We start from the raw sequence: 27422 nt of genomic DNA, 5'->3' as shown, positions 1-27422 counted from the left end.
GCGACGGACTCTACGCCGCTCGACCTTGCGGACCCCGGGCGCCAGGATTGACTCCAGGCGCCCTAGGTTGAATTCAGACGTCTGGAGTCAATCCAGACACCTGAATTGACTCAAAAAAAAATTTTTTTAATTTTTTTATTTTATTTTGAGGTATATTATATATATTTAGAGTTCAACATTTTAGAATTTAGGAGTTGTGTTATAATATTTAGGAGTTGGGTTATGATGGATTTAAACTAATAAGATTTTTTCTCTAGGGTTCATACTTTTCTTTTGGGTTATAGTGTTCAAGATTAAAAATTTTGGATGCTCACAAAATATAATATTTCTTTTTAGGAAATATTGATTAAAAAAATAAATGAATCCAGGTCTATATATATATATATATTTTCTGTCATATTGACTCTATTATACAATTTATATCACAAATGTGAGTCTTTGAATTCTTAAATCACAACCAAAATTTAAAACTTGAACATTAAATGCACCTAATTTTGTTAATGCTCACGTTATAAATAAGTTTGTGGGAGTATCATAAAGTCACTGGTAAATTGATAAACTTAGATTTACATTTTAACTTAGAGAGATCCATCAAGGTGAATGATCTATACTGCTGTGTAAGGATATGGATGAATTCCATGGATCTTTAGGATCGCATTAGTGCTTCCCACTTCATTTTAAGTACTAGATGTCTATTAAGATGAAATGGCCATTTCACCTTAATAGTGTAGATGAAAGTTTGAGGATATTGATGAATTCGAGGGACTTTTACTAGTGAATGTCCATTAAGGTGAAATAAGGTAGATTTATACTGCCTACAATGCAAGTGTGAAAACACAAATGTACTTATGAAAATCTCAAAAACACATCCTTGTTTTCTACTTGCATTATGGTCAAAGTAACTTCCTCTATTTTAATGTTCAACAACAACACCAACCAGCAAGTCTTATCCAACTAGAATTTTTTTTTTAGAAAAATATCACAAGTACTATACATAATAGAGCTTTCTGAAACCAAGCCTTAAGTTTATCACTATTCTTGAAGTATAGCATGCTGCGATTCACTATTACCTGTAAAAAACAATGACTCCTGTGTATGCAAAATTTTCCTTCTTTGCTTGCATAATTATATTTGCATTCGAAATTATACGAGGAACACATGATAGCAAACCAACTCTGACAGACAGGACAGGCTGTTTATTGAAATGGCAAGAACAAAACTAATTGTTTTTAATGATCAATTAACCAACAAGTTAAAAGGAAATATTTAAGCAATAATCATAAATTCCCATAATAAGGATCTAGTGCAATGAAAATGTAAAGTCAATAATAAACATCAACAAACAAATTTAATGAACATTACTACTAGACTATCAACACGGAGCACCTCATCAAACCACACATCGAAGCAATTAGGAGCAAGTAGCCTCCTACTATCTTTTAAATCTGTAGAACTATTTTAAATAAACTTAATACAAGTTTATTATGAGAATTATAGTACAAGCCCTCGGTCACTTCAAAATCTGAAATGATTTAAATGTATTAAGAAGCTAAATTTCATTAATTAAAGGTCCATAATCACTTTAAAATCTGAAATTATTTCAATCTATAAAGAAGCTAAAACAAGTTTAATATCTGAAAAATGATGTTTGGAGTCGGGACTAATGTTTAACATACCCGACGGCGTAAGCAGTAAAGTAATTCTTTTTCCCCCTTTTCTATGTAGAGAGAAAAACCGGACAAATGCATGAATTATTTGGAAAATTTAAGCAGCACATGCTCCATGTATTCTTAACCATATGGCATCAGATCAATTCATGTAGGCCCGTCTACTGCATAATATAAGATCTCATAAGGAACTCAATGCCCCAAAAATGATCTATATCACATGTGGAGCATCTAGGCCTTTTATGTGGCATCACAATGATGAGCATGTGAAACACTGACCTGGTTTGACTCATACTGAGGACATCAAATGCATACATGATATGGAGGATTGTCTGTTCATATTTCCATCCAAGGCGTTGAGAGTTGCCTTTAGTTTTCATGACTTCATCACGTCTACAGGATAAACATTGTGATTTTAGTGCTGTGAATGTCATAGAAAATAAGAAAATAAGGGAAGTGCATTAATAGCAGGCATGCATGAGTGGCAGCAAAGAGCATGCACAATTAGCATAGCAGATGCACAAAAAATGGACCAGATAAAAGGATCAGGCACTGAGGTAAAGTTGAAATTAGCACGCAGGGAAACCCGAGCTTCATTTCCAAATTATTGGAATTACTCTCTCATTTGATCAGGTACCAGCATTTGGCAGATTTGCCATAAATCTTAATTAGTTTGGTGAGTCATTACAGTTTTGAATCCTGAAAAAGCCAATAATCATGGCTAGGATCCAAAGTGCAGGCTTCATGTTGAGAACTGGAACGAACTTCTCTTATACTCAATATTACTGATGTAGTGAGAAGATAAGAATAGCTACACAGTATTCAAATTACAAGTACTCTCAAATAAAGAGTTAAATGGAAATTGAAGACATGTCATAATTAATAGAAGAAGATCTGATCGTCTTGTTTTAAAGAACTCAATGTCTTTACACAAACCAACTGTCAAACTAGAAGAAACAAAAAGATCAGAACAAATATCATTCTTTAAGAATTCTGTGCGCCTTTGTAGTCTAAATATTCCTTTCTTCTCGTTGAATTTCAGTCAAAGTTTATCCAGTCCTATTGATAAACCTGCAACAAGGAGATGAAAAACATTTAATACTTATGAACACAAATTGGCCAAACTTCATAAAATTGAGAGGTGGGCAGATCTAAGCAACTATCACAAGCTGACACAACCAAGAGATACTTCTGGAACTGAACTGCATGGTTGTCCAACAAATATAGGTCAGTACAATTAGTATGAACCATCATCTTATATTAATAATTTTGCTAACTTTAACAAAAATCACAAAGTGACCTAGACCTGGGAAGGCTTATAATGAAATCATAATATCATATTTGATCTTTACCCATATAATAATAGCAATTAACCCCAAGATCACAACAAGCCTTGTTAAATAGTTGTTTGTTGTAGCCAATAAACATAAGACAATGATAAGTACAGAGGAATACCGCCCATGAATGTGCTCATGTCTTACTTGTGCAGTCCATTTAATAATAGCCAATTACACCAAAATCACAGTAAGCATTGACAAAGTCTTGTTAAATAGTCCATCAACAACAAGCACAGAGAAATATGGCCTATGATTGTGCTCATGTCCCACTTGTGCAGTCCATCTAATAATAGCCAATTAACCCCAAGATCACAGTAAGAATTGACCAAGTCTTGTTAAAGAGTAGTTTTGGTAGCCAATAAACTTAGGGACAATGGTAAGCACAAAGAAATATCCTCCATGAATATGTTCATGTCTCACTTGTCTAGGTACTTGAGATACATGAAAGATTGCACAAGAAATTGCTTGATGTGTCATGTTCTTAACGGATCAGTCAATTGTGAGCTTTTAATGCAACAATAACACCACAACAACAACAATGACGATGACGACCAAGCCTTATCTCGCTAGGTGGGGTCGGCTATATGGATCCTTTTACGTCATTGAGCTCTATCTCCTATTATATCATCATCTATACTTAAATAAACTTTATCTTGTTTTATTGTTGCTAGCAAAGTCTTTTTTGCTCTTCCTCTTCCTCGTTTGATATGCATGTTTGTCATAGTTTCACATCACCTAAGTGGAACATTTATTGGTCGTTTAAGTACATATCTGTACCATCTTAAACGTGTCTCTCGGAGTTTTCCCACAATAGATGTAACCCCGACTTTCTCTCTAATGCTCTCATTTCTTATTTTGTCCATCTCGTATGTCCACACATCCACCTTAACATCCTTATCTCTGCAACTCTCATCTTCTGCTCATGTGCTCGAGTCATAGCCCAACATTCGACTCCATATAATATAGCAGGTCTAACTGCGATTTTATATAACTTTCTTTTAAGTTTTACAGGTACTTTACGATCACATAAAACACTCGTCGTTTTCCTCCATTTCAACCATCTTCCTTGTATTCTATGTAAGACATCTCTCTTAATCTCTCCATTGTTTTGCAAAAATGATCCTAAATATTTAAAGCTCTCAGTTCCGAGTAACTGAACATTTCCTATTTTAACAGTTGTTTTATTACGTCTAATATTGCTAAACTTAAATTCCATATATTCTCTCTTTATTCTACTAAGCCTAAGATTTTTCCCTTCTAGTGTTTCCTGCCAAGAAGATTCTAATTTAACATTTAGTTCTTCATGTGTCTCATCTACCAAAACAATATCATCTACAAACAACATGCACCACGATATTGTGTTTTGAATATGTGCAGTGAGTTAGTCTATAATTAGTGCAAAAAGATAGGGATTTAGAGCTAATCCTTGATATAACCCTATCTTTATTAGAAATGCTTTAGTTATTTCGACTAAAATCTTTACTCTGGTCGTTATATCCTCGTGCATATCATTAATTAGTGCAATATATGACCCAATCTCTCCATTGTTTTGCAAAAATGATCCTAAATATTTAAAACTCTCGGTTCCGAGCAACTCAACATCTCCTATTTTAACAATTGTCTCATTACGTCTAATATTGCTAAACTTAAATTCCATATATTTTGTCTTTATGCTACTAAGCCTAAAATTTTTCCCTTCTAGTGTTTCCTACCAAGAAGATTCTAGTTTAACATTACTTCTTCACGTATCTCATCTACTAAAATAATATCATCTACAAATAACATGGACCACGATACTATGTCTTAAATGTGTGCAGTGAGTTAATCTATAATTAGTGCAAAAAGATAAGGATTTAGAGCTAATCCTTGGTATAGCCCTATCTTTATTGAAAATGCTTCAGTTACTTCGCCTAAAGTCTTTACTCTGGTCGTTACATCCTCATACATATCCTTAATTAGTGCAATATATGTTACACTAAAAGCTCTCTTTTCTAGAATTCTTCATATAATTTCTCTTGGGACTCTATCATATTTTTTAAGTCAATGAATACCATGTGTAGATCTTATTTTTGCTCCCGATATTTTTCAATTAATTATCTAAGAAAATGTATAGCTTCTATTGTCGACCTTCCAGGCATAAACCCAAATTCGGTCACCGTGGTCTCCTTTCTTAATCTTTTTTTTATTACTTTTTCCCAAAGTTTCATGGTATGACTCATTAGTTTAATACCTATATAGTTTGTATAATTTTGTATGTCTCCCTTGTTCTTATATAAGAGAACTAGAGTACTTATCCTCCATTGATCAGATATTTTTTTCGTTTGTAATATCATATTAAATAATTTTATAATTCATTCAATACCTTATTTTCCCAAGCACTTCCATATCTCTATTGGAATATCATCTAGTCCAACAATTTTTCTATTGTGCATCCCATTTAAAGCTTGTTCTATTTCTAAAGTTTGAATTCTACGATAAAAATTTAAATTTTTATGCTCATTTAACCTACTTAAATTACCTAAGTTAAGTTCGTCACCTAAACTTTCATTAAAAAGTTGATGAAAATACCTCTACCACTGCTCTTTTATTTCTCCATCTTTTACTAGTACCCTATTACATTCATCTTTAATACATTTTATTTGAATAAGATCTCTTGTTTTCCTTTCTCTCACTTTAACTATTCTATAAATGTCTCTTTCTCCTTCTTTTGTATCCAATTTTGATAGAATTGTTCAAAAGTTTCATTTTTGCTTCATTCACTACTTTCTTAGCTTCTTTCTTAAATACTGCATATTTTTTTTAAGTTTTCCTTGTTCTTACAAATATATAATTTCTTATAAGCTATTCATTTTTTTTCCCACTTTCTCTTGTACTTTCTCATTCCACCATCAAGATTTCTTACTTAGTGGTGCATGTAATTTTAACTCAGTAATTACATTCTTAGCTACTATTTTCAACTTTGATACCATCTTATCCCATGTCGTATTAGAGTCAGCATATATTTCACCTAATGTTTGTACTCCTATCTTCCCCTTAAATATATTTTGTTTCCCATCCTTTAACTTCCACTACTTAATTTTATGAGTCGTATATATTTGCTTTCTATTGATAGTATGTTTGAGGTATATATCCAACACTACTAACTTATATTGGATAGTTAAGCTTTATCTAGGGATGACTTGCAATCTTTACAAATCTTTCTATCCTCCTTCCTAAATCATAAGAAAGTCAATTTGTGATTTATTATTCCCACTGTTGAACGTGACTAAGTGTTCTTTTCTTTTATTAAAAAACGTATTAGCTAATATAAGGTCATATGCTATCGCAAAATTTAATATAGTTTTCCCTTTCTCATTTTTCATTCCAAACCCATAACCTCCATGTACGCTCTCATATTTCCTCATTTTTCACTCCGACATGCCCATGTAGATCATCTCCTATTACAATAATGGAATGTTTTGTAATATTTCATCTAAGTCGTCCCAAAACCTTGATTTGGTAGCTTCATCTAATCCTACTTGCGGTGCATATACATAATTATGTTCATATTTTTTTCACCACTATTATCTTAAGAGCTATAATTATATCCCCTTTTCTAACTACTCTAACTTCATCCTTTAATGAGCTATCTACAACAATACCTATTCCATTTCTTGCTTTACTCTTTCCTGTGTACCATAACTTAAAACCTGAGTTCTCGATCATCTTTGCTTTCTCACCTGTCTATTTTCTCTTGTACATACAAAATACTAATTTTTCTCCTAATCATCGTATCTACTATCTCCATTCATTTTCCAGTAAGGTTCCTATTATAGTGCCTCAAAAAAATATATATATAAATATGATTAAATAAATCGAGTTTTTATGTTATTTAGTTAATTTTTAATGTATCATAAAAATATTTATACTAAAGGGTCGGAATAATTAATATGTTAAGTAATAAATTAACGAACACGGGCCAATTTGTTAGCAAACCTATTTCCCCTACCCTTGTAAATATATTCCTTTAAAATAGAATTTTAGACTTCCCTCATACTTGTGTCGCCGCCCTTTCTCCCTCCCAACCCTTACCAACCCTTGACGAAATTGAGGAAGAATGTTACTAGATCACTTTACGTTGTTCCCCTACGTCTCGTTAAGTATCTTTTCACATGCAAAATACTAAGGCAAACTTTTCTAACATGTTTGTCTGCACTATATGGGTCGTAGTATGAATTTTTTAAAGTTGGTTGCGTGCCTTGTTGTTAAAAAATATGTTTTTAAATCGTAGGAAGGTTTTGATGAAGTTTCAACAACTTTTTGATATAGACCATGTTGATTGCGTTTATTTTTCATGTAAGATTTCTTTCTTGAAAGAATTGTAAAGTTTGATTTTAACAAGATTTTATTTTCCATTAGGTAAGGGTAATATAGATTAAACTGTTGAATTAAAACTAGATTAGCTAGCTTAATTAATTATTGATGATTATTAAGATATGGTCTAATTTATTAACAGCATAACCAATTAGAGGACATGTAAGTAATTAATGGTTAATTGGATTTATTTAATTAATAAATTTGATAAATTAATTAGAGTATGCAATTAGCATTTTAATTGCAAGGAATTAATTAATTAAATTAACAGTAGGGTTAATTGGGTTTTGGGTTATTGTTAATACCTTAATTAGTTAATGATGTGATACTTATTGATTTGTTAGATGCTTAATTAATAGATGAATCAATTAAAATGGAATTTTTCATGGGATGAGTAAACAAAATTATTGGTAATCTACTTAGCTAATGAATGAAGTGGCGCAACAGTAAAGTTATTGTCACGTGACCAAAAGGTCACGGTTTGAATCCTGGAAATAGCCTCTTGCAAAAAATAAGGTAAGGCTGCGTACAATGGATCCTTCCCCGGGACCCCGCATGGCAGGAGCTTCGTGCACCGGGCTGTCTTTTTTTTTTTTTACTTAGCTAATGAATAAGTAACAAGTCAAGAGCATTTAACCAATTGATTAATTAGTTAATTAATGACCTTATGGAATGAATAATTAATGAATTAATCCAACCATAGAGTGATTAAATTATAAAGTTGAATATGAATTAATTAATAAGTATTAATTAAATCGTAGATCAATTAAGTGATTGGTAGATCCTTGATCAACCAGTTAAGAATTTGCTACAAATTTATTTAAGAGAATTTAGAGGATTACAAAAGAGTAAAAATAAATTATTAACCTATGTAGACTAATTGATAATTAATTAACTGGTTAATTAATGATACAGATTAATTCATAAAGAGGAAAAATAAATGATTAACATATGTAGACTAATTATGGTTAGTAGGATTGATAATTAATTGATTGGCTAATTAATAATATTGATTAATTCATATTTACAGATTAGTTAAATTGGATTAATTGGTTAATAAATTCTTATTACTTAGTTAATGAACTCATGGAATTATTTTGATTAATGATTTAGAATTAATTATGTTATTACAAATCTAAATTATTGATTAGGTGAGGTAATCCTTATAATTAATCAACCAAGTGATAGGATTGATAATTGAATAATTAATTGACCATTAGGTGATTTGATTGATTTAATTACAGATTAATTAAATTTGTAGATGAAATTAATTGATAGGTAGATTAAATAATTCATTTGGTTGACTAACGAAATAACTATCAATCGGTTAGGAAAATGGCTACAAACTCATTTAAGGAAATTAAGAAAATTATTAGTTAGAATGGGGGGATAAATTATTGATTTAATTTTTATTATTAGGATTATTTTGATACTTAGATAGTCTTTGTACCATTAGCTAAGTGTTTGCTTTCAAATTATTATTCATGTACTTCAATATTTCCTATGCTTAATTTAAGAAGATTCTCAATCTGCCATGTGTTTCTTTGATGATACCATGCAATCGAATGAATGATAGTGTGAGTTTTTGTGACAATGTGACGGGTAGGAGAATCCGGCTTAAGAAGAGTCTGGTGAACCTTACCAAAACAAATGAGGTTTGGGAATCTAGCTTAAAAAGAGTCCGGTGAACCTTACCAAAACAAATGAGGTTTGGGGATCCGGTGAACCTTACTGAAGTAGAGGGGTTTGGGAATCTGGTTTAAGAAGTGTTCGGTGAACCTTACTAACCAGTACTGGGGTAAAAGTTTGGTCAAACGGTTGAGGGAAAATGAGCTACATTCAATACTAAGAGCTGACTTAGTTATTTTTGACAATGAAAGATAATGTTTGATGTTATCATATTTTATGTCAACAAGGCTTAGATTTTAAATGTTTAAATGTTAGATTTTAAATGTGTGTGTGTAGAACTTGCTAAGTCTTTAGACTCACTATATCCATATGGTGTAGATAACAAGGAAATGGAGGGACTTGATGGATGAACTAGCTCGTACCTCGCAGTGCACACTCAACGGTCATGTCCTTTTCTTTTCGGTTTATGTTATTACTTGGTTTAGGGTTGTTTCACCTATATTTCATGTTCTTAGACTCTTAGTTTTTTTATCATATTTATTCTTATCCAACCTATGGTGTGAGAATTCTTACCTATTTAACACTACACCCAAGTTCTCATGGAGATGTAGCGGTCCTTGCCGATACGTTACAGTCGGACCCTACAACGCGAACTTTTGCATATTTAGCACTACACTCGAGTACTGAAGATGGTAGCAGTCCTTGCCGAGACGTTACAATCGGACCTTGTAACGCGTTCCTTCTGGGAAACAACTTAGCATTAGCACAATAGTTTAATAGATCAATTCAGTGAATATTTGTCATAGATTTAACGCTAGCTGACAACCAACACAATCCTCCTCCTTTATTTAGGTTTGGGACCGGCCATGACTGATTCGTCATGAGCAGAGTTTTTAATGCTACAATAACAAGGGGAAAAAAAGGTCCAGCGTACAACTGAGCATCGGACTTTTTTTATGGCGACTATCATTAGAACTTCTGAATCACAATCAAAAAGACACCCTTTGCAAGGAAATGGCATGCTGTACAAAAACAAAGATTGAAGAGTTTTAAAGAACAGCTTTGATGTAATTAGTTTATTCTGTTGTTTTAACTGTGGCATTATGGTAGACCATGCCTGGGCGGCAGACCTAGCTCAGGCAAGGCGTGACAAAAATAGATTATCATGACCTAATTTACAAAATCATTTGCTCGTAATCGAGCTCCAGAAATCCAATGCCTTGATAAACAAAGAATGAGCACTGCCTTTTAATTTAAAATGTTTACCCTTTTTAAGTTGTTCAGACCAGACTTTTACCAACTAGCATCACTTTTAAAGTTCCAAGAATTAAAAAGGCTTTCTATTATATTTTGTTCATATAGCATACAGGACTGATTGCTTCTGCAACACTTACGTACTTAAATATTTGAATGTCAAACAGAATAGTTCGTGTAAAGGAGTCTGCATGTATGCCAGTTTAGTTTAAAAAAAAAAATTGGGAAGACATGAAGTCTGGCAGAATAGGAATTCCAAGAAAAAAAGATATATTCTGTTAATCATACTCTTCATAACATGGGAAATGAACTGAAGCATGAAAAAAATCTAATCAAAACCCTATGTGGAACAAGTGGAAGAACACATTTGAGCAAGGCAATCATTTCACTGCAATTTACTTTATTAAAATTAGCAAAGGAAAATAATTGCTTGAAATTGTATTGCTGACAGAATATACTGAAAAAGATAAAAAGGCGCTACTCCATAATTTCCTCAACCCCACATGAAACATTAAGTATAACTAGTGAATAGAACCCTGGTGTGATTTAATTTGATAACTTCTGCAGAATTGAAGGTGTATAATAAATATGCATTTATATGACGAGTACTATTTGGTTAGGACAAACTATATTACTAGGGCAATTGCAAGAGGCACTTGAAAATCCTGATTATTAGAAACTGATTCTAGGTTATGCTTTTGATGGAAAGGATGTCAAACACAAAAATTGGAAGATTATGATGTGCCATTATCGGTGAAACTGGCTAAGTATTAGTAGTGTACGACCATCAGACGTTTTCTCAAATCTAGCACGTTTTGTTTTTTCAAATATTGCATAACATCCAAAATCTAGCATCCATTAAATTTCTACCCATTCACCATTAAAATGCTAGCATGGTATCCACATGAAATTATGTCAATTTAACAAAATGCTTACTAGGATGCATGTGTGGGCTATAAGCCTATTAAATCGAGGGGAAGAAAAAAAGTTGGCAGAGGGAACAAAATGGGTTTAAATTCAAATCAGCAATTGAATCCAGATAACTACAACTTATTAATTCACACATGCATCTTAGTAAGCATTTTGTTGAGTAGACATGATGTCATGTGGATATCATATTAGCATCTTCATAGTGGACGAACAAATTAACACGTGACAAATTTTAATAGGAATTATGGGCGTTATGATAGTTTTGAGAAAATAAAGCATTTGCAGATACAATCGTCCAAACGGCTGCAATTGCAAATTTAGTTATACTTGCAGTATATTATGCATATTGAACTGTATGTTCCACACATCATCAAAGCTAGAATTTTCTACATTTTCTATGTGAAACAAGATGCATTTAACAATAAGGAGGTCTTAGACCACAAGCTATAAATTGGTCATTTTTCAAAGCTTAAACTATAGAGACTAATGGTTAGCCAAACAAATATTTAACAAAGAGCTTTAATCAACATGATGAAAATCATTCAAAATGCACATATATACTTGTGGTAAAGAGGTGCAATCCTAGCCAATAAGTCCAATATCGGGCAGCTAAATGATGTTCAATATTTGTGCCCGAATCAACTTTTAGGGTTGGTTATACGGATCTTATTCTTCTATCGCAGTAAAAGGTGATAACCCTCACCAGGGACCCTCTAAGACTGCCGCATGCAATATGAAAGGGAGGTAAATCACGGGACTTTGCTTAGCACAGTGGCCCTTTGCGTGGGTGTTGGGTGACCCGTGATGCATTTCGCGCATGCTGAGAATCAACCCTATAACCTCTTACAGCAACACCACATGCAAGTACCAACTGTGTTGGCCCGTGGGGGCGATCTTATTCTTCTATCGAAATCTATGCATGTTATATCACTGTGAATATTATACTCAATTAAGTCATTTTTCATTGAATAGACTAATATTTCCTTCTAACCGTACACCTTCCATTCTTATATATTAAACACTTGTAACTATAGGATCTAAAAATCACCTTGAACATGCACATTCATTCTCAACACTGAACATCTCATATCTTCTTTCATTTTATTATCTATCAATGCTATACCTACTTTCTATAGGATAATTTTTTATTTCAAACTTTTTCTAATAATTCAACATATCTATCTTAACATTCTGATCTAACTAGTTGACTTTCATAGTTGTTGCTCCTAACAATCTAGCATCTAATCGATAATATATTGCAGGTCATACCATATTCTAATATTTTTTTTTATTAACCTAAGGGACACACGAGGATTAAACAAGATTCCATAAGCTTATTGCCATTTTGACTATTTAGATTTTAACCTATGGATAACATTTTCATTCACATCCCCTTTTTATTGAATAATTAATCCAATATTTAGAATAACATTTTTTTCTTATTATTGAAAGGAAGGAGACTACGATGACCAAAAAAATAATTCGGATTCATGCATGGAAGGTTAACAATAGAAGTTATACATCTTCGTAGACAACTAATTGAAAAGTATTGAGAACAAAAACAAGATCTACACGTGATATTAGCTAGAAAAAGTTTATGATAGAGTCCAAGAGAAATTATATGAAGAATTCTTGAAAAAAAGGGGTGTGAGCGTAACATATGGGAGGGCATTTTTCACCGACTTCGCCAGGATTCTACCCTTGCTCCATGCTACAAATCTGCCACATAGTTACCGGCTCGACTATGCCCTAAGAGTATATATTGAACTAATTAAGGATATATATGAGGATGTAATGACAAGAGGAAGACTTCAAGCGGATTAACCGAAGAGTTTTCCATAAAGATAGGGTTACATCTGGGATCAACTCTAAGTCTACATTTTTTTACATTAATTATGAATGAACTCACTAGACATATCCAAGACATGGTACCATGATGTATGTGGTTTGCAGATAATATTATTTGTTAGATGAGACACGTGAATAAGTAAATGCTAAACTCAAATCTTGGCGAAAAACATTGAAAGTGAAAGATTTTAGGCTTAGTAGTAAAGACATAATATATGGAATTTAAATTTAGTAATATTAGACGTAATGAGATAATTATTAAAATAGGAGATGACGAGTTGTCTTAAACTGAGAACTTTAAGTATTTAAGATTTTTTTTTTTTGTAAAAGGATGGAGGGATTAAGAGATGTCTTACATTAAATACAAGCAGAATGGTTGAAATGGAGAAGAGCATCGGGTGCTCTATCTGATCGTAAAGTACATTCAAAACTTAAAAGGAAGTTCTACAAAATCGGCGGTTAGACTTGTTATGTAATATGAAACTAAATATTGGGCTATAACTCGAGCACATAAGTAAAAGATAAGAGTTACAGAGCTGAGGATGTTAAGATGGATACGTGGACATATGAGGATGGAGAGGATAAAAAATGAAAATATTAAAGAGAAAGTCGGGGTTGCATCTATTGAGGAAACATTCGAGAGACATATTTAAGATGGTACGAAGATGTACTTAGACAATCAATTAATGTTCTGGTTAAGATGTGAAACTATAATAAATATACACATTAAACGAGGAAGACCAAAAAAACTTGGTTAGTAGAAAGGTTCTTGTAGCCAAACTCACCTAGTAGGATAATACTTGATTGTTGTTGTTGTATGGAAACTATATTTCATGTCTAGAGCACAATTCAACGAAGATATTGGGTATACGAAGTCCTATTGTGTACCAGAAACATCTCCAAAAATTATTACCAGATAAATGACAGGCAGAGAAAAAGGTAGGTCTAATAACTTACAAAGACTCGCTTTCAATCTTTTGCTAACTTCTTCCGGAAAGCCCTAGCATTGTTGTACTCGAACTCTAGCACGTTCGGGATGTGTGAGGAGTCCTTGATGTAAAAGAACCTCCCAACTGCGCTCTCCTCGATTGCCGGAAAGTAGTCCACGAGCATAGTGTTCACTATCCAAAACCAGACGGCACCGAGCACCATTCCGAGCGTCGCTCCGGCAATAACCTAACCCATTTAACAAGCAAAGATCAAATCTTGAGTGGACCTGAGTGATGAAGCGACAGCGGGAATCGTACCTGGGCAACAGTGTGGTAGCCGAGATAAACTCGGGAATAGAGGGTGAGGAAGGCAGCCGGCCAGGGAAGGAGGGCGAGGAGACGCCTGGATCTAGGGGAGGAGGTTCCGGCGCCGTTGAGAAGGCAGAGGAGGGTGAAGTAGGAAGCGAAGAAGAACATATATTGGGAGTGACTGGATGGCCATCCGTGGGAGTCGCAAACCTCTAGGGCGGCGCACATCGCCGAGGGACGCGACTGCTGGATGGAGGATTTGATAAGCTCGTTGAGGAACTGCGAAAGGATAAGGCCAAGGCAGAAGAAGACGCCCTGCAGTTCCCGACGGAAGATGAAGTGAGACACAAAGCCGCCGAGGCTGATGAAGACCGGGATGAGGGAGACCCACGCCAGGAAGTGGCCCAAGGAATCGCCTCGCCGGTACCGAACGTGGGTCAGCGTCACAGCCTTCAGAGACGCCACTTCCGGTCCCTCGTCCATCTCTCGATATGGGAGCGTCGGTGGATCGCAGGAGGAAGACGCACGCTGAATTGTTCCGCCTCCTGGAGAAGATGAAGAAATAGAGACAGTTGTTGGTTGGGAGAGTCCAAATGGACGGTGGATGTTCCATGGGCTCAAACGCGTCTGTCGCCAATTTACCTGTTTTGCCCATTGTTGAGAAGTCAAAAATGGAACAATCTAATCTAACAAAAAAAAAAAAATTGCCTGCTATCAAAATACACAAGCAAGTCATGATCATCCATTAATTATTTCTGAATGATAAAAGGTGAATACGATTCACCTGATTCATCCTTAACGTCGTTAATCTGTCTCAGTATTAATACGGAGTTGATAAATCACAGATGATTACTATTTTTGAAATAATAATTAACACATAAAAAAAATATTTATCTCAATTTTGTAAAAATTTGTATTAATCATCTTTTGCCTTTGGCCAAATTGCCCATTACAACAAAATAAAGATGTGAGTGACGAAATTTAAATACACGAGGATAAAGTTTGAAGGTAAACTGGATGGTACATAAATGATTTGGCAGCTGAATAAGATTACTTTTTTGATGCATTGATGCTGTACTGGACTGTAGCGTCGCCGAAGAATAGACAATCAATATTCTTCATGTTTTAGATTTCGGATTCTTATTCAGAACCGATGTTAATTGGGATTTTAGGAAGCATTCTACTCTTCTAGCTGAAGGATTCAGCTGATCACGTTAAATTTGAATATGACTGTCCTTTTGCCCTTTTGTGTCTATTAAGATTTATGGTTAAAATACAAGAGTTAGATATGAGAGGATAAGTCATATCCAAAGCCACAGGAGGAGATCGCATAACAGAGCAACGACCTGTAACAATGGCCGCCGGCGCCATGCACTTTTTCGCTCTCAACACGGGATTACGAAACAACGTCGTTCATGTCCGAGCGCAACAGGCGGCACCGGGGCAGCAAGAGCTAATCCGCTCCGGCGCCGTCCGTGCCATCCCGCCGAGGGATGCAGCCGTAGCCCTGCAGGCAGAGGGCTTCCGCCTCCTCGACATCCGTCCCGCGTGGGAGCACTCCAAGGCGCGCGTCGCCGGCGCGCTCCACGTCCCGTTCTTCGTGGAAGACACCGATGGCACGCTGCTGACGCTGCTGAAGAAGTGGGTTCACTTCGGCTACATTGGGCTGTGGACGGGGCAGCTCCTCACCACCATCAACGAGGGGTTCCTCACCGAGGTGGAGGTACTGGTTCCCAACAAGGACGACAAGATCCTCGTAGCCTGCGGCGAAGGACTCAGGTACTGAAACAGAGCCACTGTGGTATGACGACATATAGAGTTCAGAAATTAATTGGTGCTTTTGCTGGGTTGAGGTCGATGATTGCGGTGAGGGTGTTGCATGAGGGAGGGTACAAGAACTTAGGGTGGCTCGCCGGCGGATTCAACAGGGCCGGTGACAGTGACTTCCCGAAAGTGGAGGGGACGATGAAGCTGCAGTACGCCACCGTTGGGGGTGTGTCCTATATCTTCTTGCAGCTGTTGATCTTGCTCAAGGTATTCAAGGACTGACCGTAGTTGATAGGGTAAGTGATTAAGGTCGTGTTTCAGAGTCTATTTAATGGTTTGGAATCTATTTGCAAATTTTTTGATGAAGCAAAGTGAAATTCTAAGCTTGCTTCAACTTATCATTTTTGGCATTATTGAGAACATTGGACAATTGACCAAAATTGCATCATAGGCATTTTAAGACTTTGTCCATACCAATACTAAGTTAAAGGTTAAATCATAAATGCAAAGTAAGGTTCCTTCAAGGGGATCTATTTCTCGATCTACTTGCATATAGCTATTTGATACGATGTATAAAGATGGGTCCAGTAGGATCAGATAATTAGAAGTCAAGAAGATATGACAATCAGAAGTCAAGGGGACATGACAATCAGAACTCAAGGGGGCGTGGTAGTCAACAGTTAGGGAAAGAATAAGTTGAATCGCTTGACATCATCAGCCGCATAATTCCCTGTCGGGTGCTTACAGATCAGGATTCCATATTAGAGACATAAGGAGTAGCTTGGAGTAAGGTCTGACCTTCCTCGACTGACATGGTTCCCTCAACTCGATCTGTATAGACAAGCCTGGTACTTCCAGTAAGACAGCCCCCAGCCGACCTTCTAGTATTCCAAGCGTGGAGGAGGGAACCCTAGTCGTAGCTTGTCTCCCTCATCAAGACTTGAGCCAGACACCACATCCTAACAGCCATCCCAAGCTGCCCATAGCTAAACCCGGGCGGGACAGAAGGCACTAGGTGACAACAATATTAGGGAGTCGTAATCACCTATCAGAGAATAGTTGTCATATGTCAGGGAATATTCTAATGATCTGTCGTCATCTGCGAATGGAACCTTCTTTCAGTCCATAGGAGGGTACCATGCGTCCTCCATCACCTGACAGACTCTGACACTCGACATTCTCTGGCATCTGTCAATCTCCAGAGGTACACACGGTCATATAAAAAGGGAAATCTTCTCCCTTGAGCAGGTACGCTCTCTCACACATTCGTACTCGTCTACTACATTTTTTTTTTCCTTCGTACACTATTCTTCTGGGAAAAAGTATCTGACTTGAGCATCGGAGGGTTTGCGCCGGAGACTTTTTCCTTGGTTTCGGGTCTCTAACGTTCCGTGTGCCTGTCTAAGTGTGCGCAGAACCTAAGTATCGTCGTCCTTTAGTTCCACGTGGGGGTCTGTTTCCTTGTGCACATACGCCAGGTGTATCCGAGTCACCTCTCCGTCAACACCAACGACACCTCAACCGGCCTTCGTCTGACTCAGATTCCGGATAGGATTAATTTGGCGCCGTCTGTGGGAACTTTCTTCACCTGTTCTGGAGCGTGAAGATGGAGGATACCGGAAGGATCAATGTCACTATGACAGCAGGAGAATATGAACTATTCAAGGAGGCCAAAAGACGGGTGGCTTCTGAAAAACAGATTACTGCTTCACACCCATATAAGATGCTCGCAGTTTCCAAGGATCCGACCCATGTCTCGGATAGGGGATCTAAAAGAATATAGCCCGAGGATTTCCCTCAAGCCTTCTATCGAGAGCCCTACCCAGACTATTATAACAAGGGCCCGGACTGTTATAATAAGAAAGAGCAACCATAGACCTCCATGGTCGAGAGTTCCCCACCTAGAGATTCAAAAAAGGGGAAAGTCATAGTCCTTCGAGAGGAGCCAAGGGAGCTGCCTGAGGAGCAGGTACCCTTCTCTCTAAGGGTACTCGAGGAAAAGTTACCGAAGGGGTACAAGCCCCTAGCTATTGGGGAATATGATGGTAGCAAGGACCCAGAGGATCACCTTCAAAAATTTCGAAACGCTGTGTTGCTGCATCAATACAGCGACGTCATCAAGTGTCGAGTGTTCTTAAGCACCCTGTCCGGCTCAGCACAAAAATGTTTCGATGGATTGTCGAACGGGTTCATCACCTGCTTCCAAGACTTCAAGACCGTTTTCCTGCGTTATTTCGCTAGTAGCAGGAACTATTAGAAGACAGACCATTGTCTCTTTGCCCTCAAGCAAGGGGCTGCCGAGCCCTTAAGAAGCTATATTGAACTCTTCAACCAGGTAGCCCAAAACTGTTGGAACCCCTAGGTTGTTTTGATGTGATCAACAAGTTAAGTTAGATCCTGTGGTATTTTAACCTTGTGTCTAAGTGTGCAGGAGCTTAAGAGCATAGGGAGTCGAGCAAAAGATGCAGCTAACGAGAAGGACAGCACGGGAGAGAGCTGACAGGCTCGGTGCATCTGAGGTACAAGGTGTTGCGGAAGAGTACGCGGGCGGACGAAAAGGAGGCGCGCTGTGTTTCCGAGGGATGAGAAGCCAGAGCGGAAGGTTGCTCGAGAAGGCTGAAATTGGGTTCGGGTGAGCCTTATTTCGCTTGGATGAAATCACCCAAGAGAGTGAAGCCAGAGCGGAAAACTCGGACCGAGACGAGCAGCACAGGAGCAGAGGGCTGGACCAAAAGTCAACTAGGTTGACTTTAGTGGTCCGGGCGCCCGGAACTAGATTTTGATCGGATCGCGGTCAAACACAATCCATTGCGAAGGGGATACAATTTTATTCCCTCCCAGGCACCTGGAACCCTCCTAGGCGCCTGGAACTCTCCAGGCGCCCCGACCAAGGCTATAAATACAGCCTTGGTCCAGAAGCTTTTAATTCATTCAAGCAATTAGCAAACCAACACTTGTGCGCTTCCATTTTTAGTATAGCTTCTATTTTTTGTACGTCATTGCTGTAAGAACCTTCTCTGCCTAAAGGAGATACTAGTGCGGTTCATTTCTTGGATTAACAACCTCCCCGGTTTAACCAAGTCAAAAGTCTGGTGCCTCTACCTTTTTAGTTATTTCTTTAATTAATGCAAGTGTTACTTTAAAAGTCCGAGAAGGGTTGTGTTTAATTTTTGCAGGGCTATTCAACCCCCCTTCTAGCCGGCCAATGTGGTCTAGCAAGTGGTATTAGAGCCAGGACGCATCAGAAGGACTAACTGCCGACTGAAGCAACGAGATGACTGGACTTGACATCTATATACCAACATTCGAGGGGGAGTTCGCATTTTGGAAGCGACGAATGAAGGTTTATTTTAAAACCGATTTTAATATGTTATTAATAATGAATTATGGTTATGAAGCTCCAAAGGACACAAAAGGAGAAGAACTTGAGGAGCATCAATGGACTGACGAGCAGCGCGACAAATTCATGAAAAACGGTAAGGTTGAATCCCGCCTTCTGAGTGTACTACCTGCCCAGAATCTCGAAAGAGTCGGAAAATAAAAAAGTGTAAAAGAACTTTGGGAAAAGTTCTTGAAACTCTACGAAGAACCGATTGAAGCCGAATCCAACTCCTCGATGGACATTGAATCGTCGTCAAAAGAGTCCGAGATCGAGGAAATTACCGGGACAGCCTTAACAGCTAAATTCCATCCCGAGGACACAGAAAGCTCATCTGAGATGAGCATCGATGAAGGGGGAGAGTCTTCAGAAGAAAACAACTCAACAGAAGGAGAATCAACAACCGACAAGGTAAGTTAGGTATGACATCCACCTCCTGACCAATTGATTAATTCAATTAAAACTTTGTCGAAAGATTTTTGTGAACTAAAACCTAAAAAGTTATTAACAAAGAATAGTGAGTTAAAAGAAACTCTAACAACAGCTTGTCGATCAAATGATTTCGATAAACTAATAATAGAAAATGACATATTAAGGGAACAAATACAATTTTCTGCATGTTCAAAATTCCCTGCTTTAAATTTGAGAAATTATGATAAACTAAAATGGAAATTTAAACATCACTAACCTAAAACTGTGAATTAGACTTAGCGCTTTCAGCGAGAAAATTAAATGTTAAATTTTCTTATGAGGTTTTGTTTAGAAAGTGGTTGTTGCTCCAATAACCAAGAAGGTCTAGTGTCTCACCACTGCCTGGAAGCCGAATATTGAAATAAAATATTTAATTAACTTACTGATAAAGCATTGAAAATAAATAATGCTTTAAAAAAAATTTCAAATATTTTTTAGAAAAATTTCTCAAAATTGTCTAAAAGTTGCCTAAGTTAGAATTTTCTTTTTAGAAAATTTTCTTGCTTAAATTTTTTACTTATGCTCAAAAATAATTTTGCTTGCAAAAACTTAGAAAAAATTCTCAAAAATATTTTTACTTAGAAATTTTTCTTTGAAAATTATTGCAAAGGGGGAGGGGGAGAAATTTTTTTTTTTTAAGTTTTTCAAAATTAAATTATCACCTTAGATTTTCTCTTGGTGCCCCATTTTTTTATGTGATCAAAATGAGAGAAGGAAAAGGTTAAGTCTAGGGGAGGTAGATTATAATTTTTTATTTTCTTACACTTTATTGTAATATTATTTGTTTTACCTTTATGTCTATTTACCCTAAACTTAGGTTGCTCACATCAAAAAGGGGGAGATTGTTGGTGTAGGATCGAAAAGAATTTAGATATCTCCACAATGACATGATATTGTCCACTTTGGGCCTAAGCCCTCATGGTTTTGCTCTTGGGCTCTACCCAAAAGGCCTCATGTCAATGGAGATATCTTTTTTCTTATAAACCCATGATCTTTTCCATGTGTTTTCAATATGGGACTATGTTTGCAACCTTGCAACCCCAACAATCCCCCCCCTCAAACAAAGGACCATGGGCTTCCCACGTCCGATCCTCGACCCACCAGGTCTTCCTGCCCCTCGGTCTACTCGACCTACTCCCACGTCCGCTCCTCGACCCACTAGGACTTCCTGCCCCTCGGTCCACCCGACCTACTAGGACTTCCTGCCTGGTGTCTGGTCCTCTTGATCCGAACATAGGAGCCCCCACTTACTTTGTTCGAGGTCAATATTGTACTCACATGGTTCAATCAGACCATAGCTCTTGTGCACAGTCGGCGGTTAAACCTTCTGGCAGTCCGGGCTCTGATACCAATTGTAGGATCGAAAAGAATTTAGATATCTCCACAATAGCATGATATTGTCCACTTTGGGCCTAAGCCCTCATGGTTTTGCTCTTGGGCTCTCCCCAAAAGGCCTCATGCCAATGGAGATATCTTTTTTCTTATAAACTCATGATCTTTTCCATGTGTTTTCAATATGGGACTATGTTTGCAACCTTGCAACCCCAACAGTTGGAACCCCTACGTTGTTTTGATGTGATCAACAATTTAAGTTAGGTTCAGTGGTGTTTTAACCTTGTGTCTAAGTGTGTAGGAGTTTAAGAGCATAGGGAGTGGAGCAAAAGACGCAGCTAATGAGAAGGACGACACGGTAGAGAGCCGACGAGCTCGGTGCATCTGAGGTACGAGGTGCTGCGGAAGAGTACGCGGGTGGATGAGAAGGAGGAGTGCGGCATTTCCGAGGGACGAGAAGCCGGAGAAGAAGGTTGCTCGAGAAGGTCGAAACTGGGTTCGATTAAGCCTTATTTCGGTTGGATGAAATCACCCAAGCGAGCGGAGCTTGAATGGAAGACCCAGACCGAGGCGAGCAGCACCGGAGCAGAGGGCCCGAACCCATTCCGGGCGCCCGGAGCGATTTCATGCGCCTGGAACTGGATTTTGACTGGATCGCAGTCAAACGCGATCCGTTGTGAAGGGGATAAAATTTTGTCCCCTCCCAGGCGCTTGGAAACCTCCAGGCGCCCCGACTAAGGCTATAAATACAATCTTGGTTCAGAAGCTTTTAATTCATTCAAGCAATTAGCAAACCAACACTTGTGCGATTCCATTTTTAGTATAGCTTCTATTTTTTATACGTCATTATTGTAAGAGGCTTATCCGCGTGAAGGAGATACTAGTGCGGTTCATTCCTTGGATTAACAACCTTCCCGGTTATAACCAAGTCAAAAGTTTAGTGCCTCTACCTTTTTAGTTAGTTCTTTAATTAATGCAAGTGTTAGTTTAAAAATTCGAGAAGGGTTGTGTTTAATTTTTGTAGGGCTATTCAACCCCCCTTCTAGTCGGTCAACGCGGTCCAGTAAGGACGTCCCGTCTGCTACCTCAGAGATATTGATGAGCGCCTTCTCCCACGGTCTGGTGGAGGGGGAATTCTTCCGGGCTCTCATCCGGGAACCAGTACAGAACTTTGATGAGATGCTGGGGAAGGCAACCAGCTACATCAACATAGAAGAAGCCCAGGCAGCTTGACAGAAAGTAGACAAGGCACCCCCTGCCAACAAGTTGGAGTAAAGGCCGCTCCAATCTCCAGCTTGGCCTTTTTCCCGCTCCAAGGATGCCTGACCAGGATTCCCGCCTAGTCAAGACACCAGGACGGCTCAGCAGGTGGAAGATGTTCAGGCCCCAACACCCAGTCAGTGGGGGCCCTGCTATTGTACTTACCATAGGTCCCACACCCGTGCCACCAGGGATTGCGTCCAGTTCGCCCGTGACTCTCAGCGTATAGCTGAACTGGGTCTACCTCCACCTGAAATCGTGCCCAAGCTTTAGAGGCTGCTAGCTAGCCAACCTACTATAGTAGGTCAGTCAGGTAAATCCCTGCCTGAAAATATAGGTCAGGGAAGCCAGCAGCCATGGCGGGCCAAGGAGTAAGGGGAATTCCCGGAGGAGGAGAGCAGGGGAAATATTGTCATCCAAGAGATCAGCATGATCTCCGGAGGGCCCATAGATGGAGATTCTACTAGGGCTCAGAAATCTCATGAACACCATTTGGAGATACATATTGTAGGATGCAACCGCGAATAAGTTGCTGGGCCCATAATCATTGGAGCTCCTGCATGATGATGCACTAATAATCAAAGTCGTCATAGCCAACAACCGCGTGGCTAGGGTTTTCATTGATGCTAGAAGCTCTGTCAATGTGCTGTTCAAGAATGCGTTCGAGGGCATGTAAATCGACACGAGTGAGCTCCAGCCCGTAGCCACTTCATTGTACGGGTTCACTGGCAATGAGGTAAGACTAATGGGCCAAATTAAGCTAGCCATATCTCTGGGTAGTGAGCCTCTAGTGAGGACACGAAGAAGTACTTTTCATCGTGGTAGATTCACCATCCTCTTATAACATCATCCTGGGAAGGGCCAGCATTGCACGTGTTGGTTGCTACTCGGAAAACCTATAGGTTCCACTGTACAAAAATTTTGTACAAAGGTCTGAACCTTTTCCTAGCTACCATGTGTTCTTTTAAATTAAATTTTGGATCGCCTGCGGAACTTAACACGTTTGATCCAAAACTTAATCTATTTGTTCTTTTAGGTTTTGACTTGGATCTCCTGCGGAACTTAACACGTTCGACCCAAGTCTCCTTAAGTTATTAATTCCATTAAATATTAATTTCCATAAAAGGTTCCCAGTACTGACGTGGCGAGGCACATGGCCTTCTTGGATATGGGAGCAACCACCACCGACTAGACAAAACCTTTAATAGAAAGCTAATATTTAATTTCCTAAAATAACTTTAGGTTAACCAAAGAGAGCAATCAAATCACAAGGAAAAGAAAGAAACAAAAGAACACAACTTCGAAAAACATATTCAAAATTCTAGAGCGTAAGCCTCTTGTATTTGGTATTATTTCCATAAATAACTAGCATGATGGAAATAGAAATTACTAGTTATACCTTGTAGAAAACCTCTTGATCTTCTACCGTATTCCTCTTAACCTCGGGCGTTGTGTGGGCAGCGATCTTGAGGGAGAAACCACCAACCACCTTCTTCTCCTCCAGCAAGGTTCGGCCACAAAGGAAGAACTTTACCAAGAAGAAAATCAAAATACTAACCAAGCTCCAAGAGATGCTAGCTTTCTCTCCTTCTTCTTCTTCTTCTCCAAGTAGTATCAAGCCACCACAAGAACTCCAAGAGATGAAGTATTCGGCCACCACAAGAGGAAGAGAGGGAGAGGGTAATGGCCGGCCACAACACCAAGGAAAAGGGAGAAAACAATAGAGGTTGTGTCTCATGAAGGCACCCCACCCCTTCTTTTATATTCCTTGGCCTAGGCAAATTAGGAAATTTAATTACAATAAAATTTCCTTAATTTCCTTGACATGATTTATTTGAGAAAAATAAAATAAAATTTCCCAAATAAACTCTAATGGTCGGCCACATCAAGAGGAAGCAAATTGGACAAGTTTTAATCAACAATTAAAACTTTCCTTATTTGTTTTCGGAAATTTTAAAAATAAAATTTCTCTTTAAAAATCTCTTCATGGTTAATAAAAGGAAATATCTATAATTTTAATTTTATTAACATGTGAATAATTTTAAAGAAAATAAAAATCTCTCCAATCTACAAATAAGGAAAGAGATCTAATCTCTTTCTTTAATCTTTGTAAATCTTTTACAAGAGAGATATTTTAATTTTAATTCTCTTTAAATTATATCTTCCACATAATAATAAAATCTAAAATTAAATTTCTTTTTATTTAATTATGGCCGGCCCTACTAGCTTGGGTTCAAGCTAGGGCCGACCACCAGCTTAGGCCGGCCTAGCTTGGTTCCCAAGCTAGCTTGGCCGGCCCCTTTAGGTGGGTATAGAAGGTGGGTATATGTGGGTATAGTACTCTATAAATAAGAGGCTACGATAGGGACCGAGAGGAGGAATTAGTTTTGGTCTCCGATAAAATTAAGCATCCGTGTTCGCCCCCACAACTTAATTTTATCGATGATAATTCATTCCACTAGAGAACTATCATTGAACTACTGCACAATCCCAATTACATTTTGGGCTCCTTCTTATTATGAGTGTGTTAGTCTCCACTGTGTTTAAGATATCGAATGTCCACTAATTAAGTGAGTTCTTGACAACTCATTTAATTAATGTCTAAGTCCAAGAGTAGTACCACTCGACCTTATCGTCATGTCTAAGTCCACTGCGGGGTTTAACATGACAATCCTTATGAGCTCCTCTTGGGGACATTATCAACCTAGTATCTCTAGGACACATTTTCCTTCTATAATCAACAACACACTATAAGTGATATCATTTCCCAATTTATCGGGCTTATTGATTCATCGAACTAAATCTCACCCATTGATAAATTAAAGAAATAAATATCAAATATATGTGCTTGTTATTATATTAGGATTAAGAGCACACTTCCATAATAGAGGTCTTTGTTCCTTTATAAAGTCGGTATAAAAGGACGACCTCAAATGGTCCTACTCAATACACTCTGGTGTACTAGTGTAATTAAATAGTCGAGATAAACTAATACCTAATTACACTACGCCTTTCTAATGGTTTGTTCCTTTCCATTACGGTCGTGAGCTCTTGTTTATAATTTATAAGGTCTGATAACATCATCTTAATTACATGAACATACTTGTACATCTCATATAAATTAAATGAACAACTCTAAACAAATGTAGATAATTAGACGAAATGTGATTCTTTATTCATAATGAATGTTTACAAAGCTTAGGCTTTCATACACTCAACAATCTCCCACTTATACTAATGACTAATCGTCATATCTTCTACCATACATCCGATTCCCATTCCCCAAAAGCTTTCGTAGGAAGGGCCTTAGTGAAAGGATGCCAGGTTCTGATGCGATCTTGGCGATGATAACTTCTCCTCGCTTACGATATCTCGTATCGGTGGTACTTGCGCTCTATATGTTTACTGCCTTATGAGCTCGTGGTTCCTTCGAGTTTGCAAGCACCGCTATTATCACGATAAATTGTGATGATCTTGGGCAAACCAGGAATTACATCTAAGTCCATTAGAAAGTTCACGAGCCATCTGCTTCTTTAGGCGCCTCGGTACTACTACTTTCCATGGTTGAGTCGAAGCATTCGCTTAACACTCCTCCATGAAATGGCTCCACCTCCTAAAGTAAACACATAGCCTGATGTAGACTTGTCCTTATCTGATTGAAAATCAGAATCCGTGTAACCGGAGCAAATCATCTGCTTGGTAAACTAGCATATAATCCTAGTCCTTCTCAAGTACTTTAATATATGCTTTCACACAGTCCAATGTCCTTGTCCAGGATTACTTGATATTTACTAACCAGATATCGGGTCTCGTGTATAGCATTGCATACATTAGGCTTCCTACACGAAGCATAACAGCTTTCATGTCCTCTATCTCTTTTGATGTCTTTGGAGACATCTCTTTAGATAGAGCTACTCCATGTCTAAAGGTAAGAAACCTTTCTTGGAGTCTTGCATGCTAAAAGAGCAAGGATTGTATCTATATATGAAGCTTGGGATAGACACAACATTCTTTTCTTGCGATCCTTATAACTTTGATCCCAAGAATGTGTGCACATTCTCTAAGTCCTTCATATCAAATTATTTGGACAACCATACCCTTACGTTCGATAATACCTTGACATTGTTGCCAATTAACAAAATATCATCTACGTATAGTACAAGAAATACCACCACGTTTAGTTACACTTCTTATATACACAAGACTCATCCGGACTTTGAATAAATCCATATGATTGGATTACTTCATTAAACCGGATATTCCAAGACCTGCTTGAATCCATAAATGGACCGATTGAGCTTGCGTACTAGATGCTCTTTGCCTTTTCAATAAATCCTGTGGTTGCTTCATATGGATGTTCTCTTGAAGACTTCCATTAAGGAAAGTCGTCTTGACATCCATTTGCCAAATCTCATAATCCATATGAGCAGCAATGGATAAAGTATCCGGATAGACTTAAGCATAGCTACGGGTGAAAAGGTTTCCTCATAATCGATTCCCTCTTTACGAGTGTACGCATCAAGCCTAGCTTTGAAGGTTTCTATCTTCCGTCCCCTCTTTTCCTTTTGTAGATCCACTTGCATCCAACGGCTTTTACACCATCGGTGGTTCTCTCAGACCTTATTAGAGTACATGGACTCTATTTAAGTCATTGCCTTTTGCCAAGATCTGCATCTATATCTTGGAGTGCTTCATCATATGACCGGATATCAGGTTCATGTTTAGGGATCAAGTCCGAAGATTCTCCCAAAACATGAATCTTTCAGGTGCCTCACAACCTCCCACTCTGACGAGGCACCGTCCGTGGTTGTGTATCATGTGTGACACGTGTTGCGGTCTCTTGTGGTACTTCATCTTGTCCTGTTGGTACTGAAGTAGACATGTCCTCTCTAAGTTCTTCTAAAGCGACTTTACTCTTGGGCTTGTGATCCATTATATAGTCTTCTTCTAAAAGCGG

At 37.8% G+C, this 27422-nt stretch overlaps 2 protein-coding genes across 2 annotated transcripts; one reads left to right on the top strand and one right to left on the bottom strand.

The window, feature by feature from the left end:
- Positions 1-2546: 2546 nt before the first annotated feature.
- Positions 2547-14824, bottom strand: LOC122051418 (lipid phosphate phosphatase gamma-like). Its single transcript, XM_042612560.1, has 3 exons — positions 14266-14824; positions 13976-14194; positions 2547-2738 (listed from the first exon to the last, which is right to left on the bottom strand). Exons 1-2 carry the CDS (start codon positions 14737-14739, stop codon positions 13988-13990), a joined length of 681 nt encoding a protein of 226 aa, XP_042468494.1. The 5' UTR covers positions 14740-14824; the 3' UTR covers positions 2547-2738; positions 13976-13987.
- Positions 14825-15562: 738 nt separating this feature from the next.
- LOC122042697 (rhodanese-like domain-containing protein 10) lies at positions 15563-16492 on the top strand. Its single transcript, XM_042602999.1, has 2 exons — positions 15563-16035; positions 16110-16492. The coding sequence occupies exons 1-2, from the start codon at positions 15611-15613 to the stop codon at positions 16303-16305; spliced, it is 621 nt and encodes a 206-aa protein (XP_042458933.1). The 5' UTR covers positions 15563-15610; the 3' UTR covers positions 16306-16492.
- Positions 16493-27422: the final 10930 nt, after the last annotated feature.

Source organism: Zingiber officinale, chromosome 1B, assembly GCF_018446385.1.
Source record: "Zingiber officinale cultivar Zhangliang chromosome 1B, Zo_v1.1, whole genome shotgun sequence".
In the NCBI taxonomy this organism is placed as follows: Eukaryota; Viridiplantae; Streptophyta; class Magnoliopsida; order Zingiberales; family Zingiberaceae; genus Zingiber; species Zingiber officinale.
Note: the sequence above shows the minus strand (reverse complement) of the source record. Positions and strands in the feature narration are given on the sequence as shown.

Excerpts from the sequence above, each read along its gene's own strand:
- LOC122051418 (XM_042612560.1), bottom strand. The coding sequence starts at position 14,739 with ATGGACGAGGGACCGGAAGTGGCGTCTCTGAAGGCTGTGACGCTGACC. Across the intron at positions 14,195-14,265 it reads GCTACCACACTGTTGCCCAG|GTTATTGCCGGAGCGACGCT; the intron begins GTACGATTCCCG and ends TAAATGGGTTAG.
- LOC122042697 (XM_042602999.1), top strand. The coding sequence starts at position 15,611 with ATGGCCGCCGGCGCCATGCACTTTTTCGCTCTCAACACGGGATTACGA. Across the intron at positions 16,036-16,109 it reads GCCTGCGGCGAAGGACTCAG|GTCGATGATTGCGGTGAGGG; the intron begins GTACTGAAACAG and ends TGCTGGGTTGAG.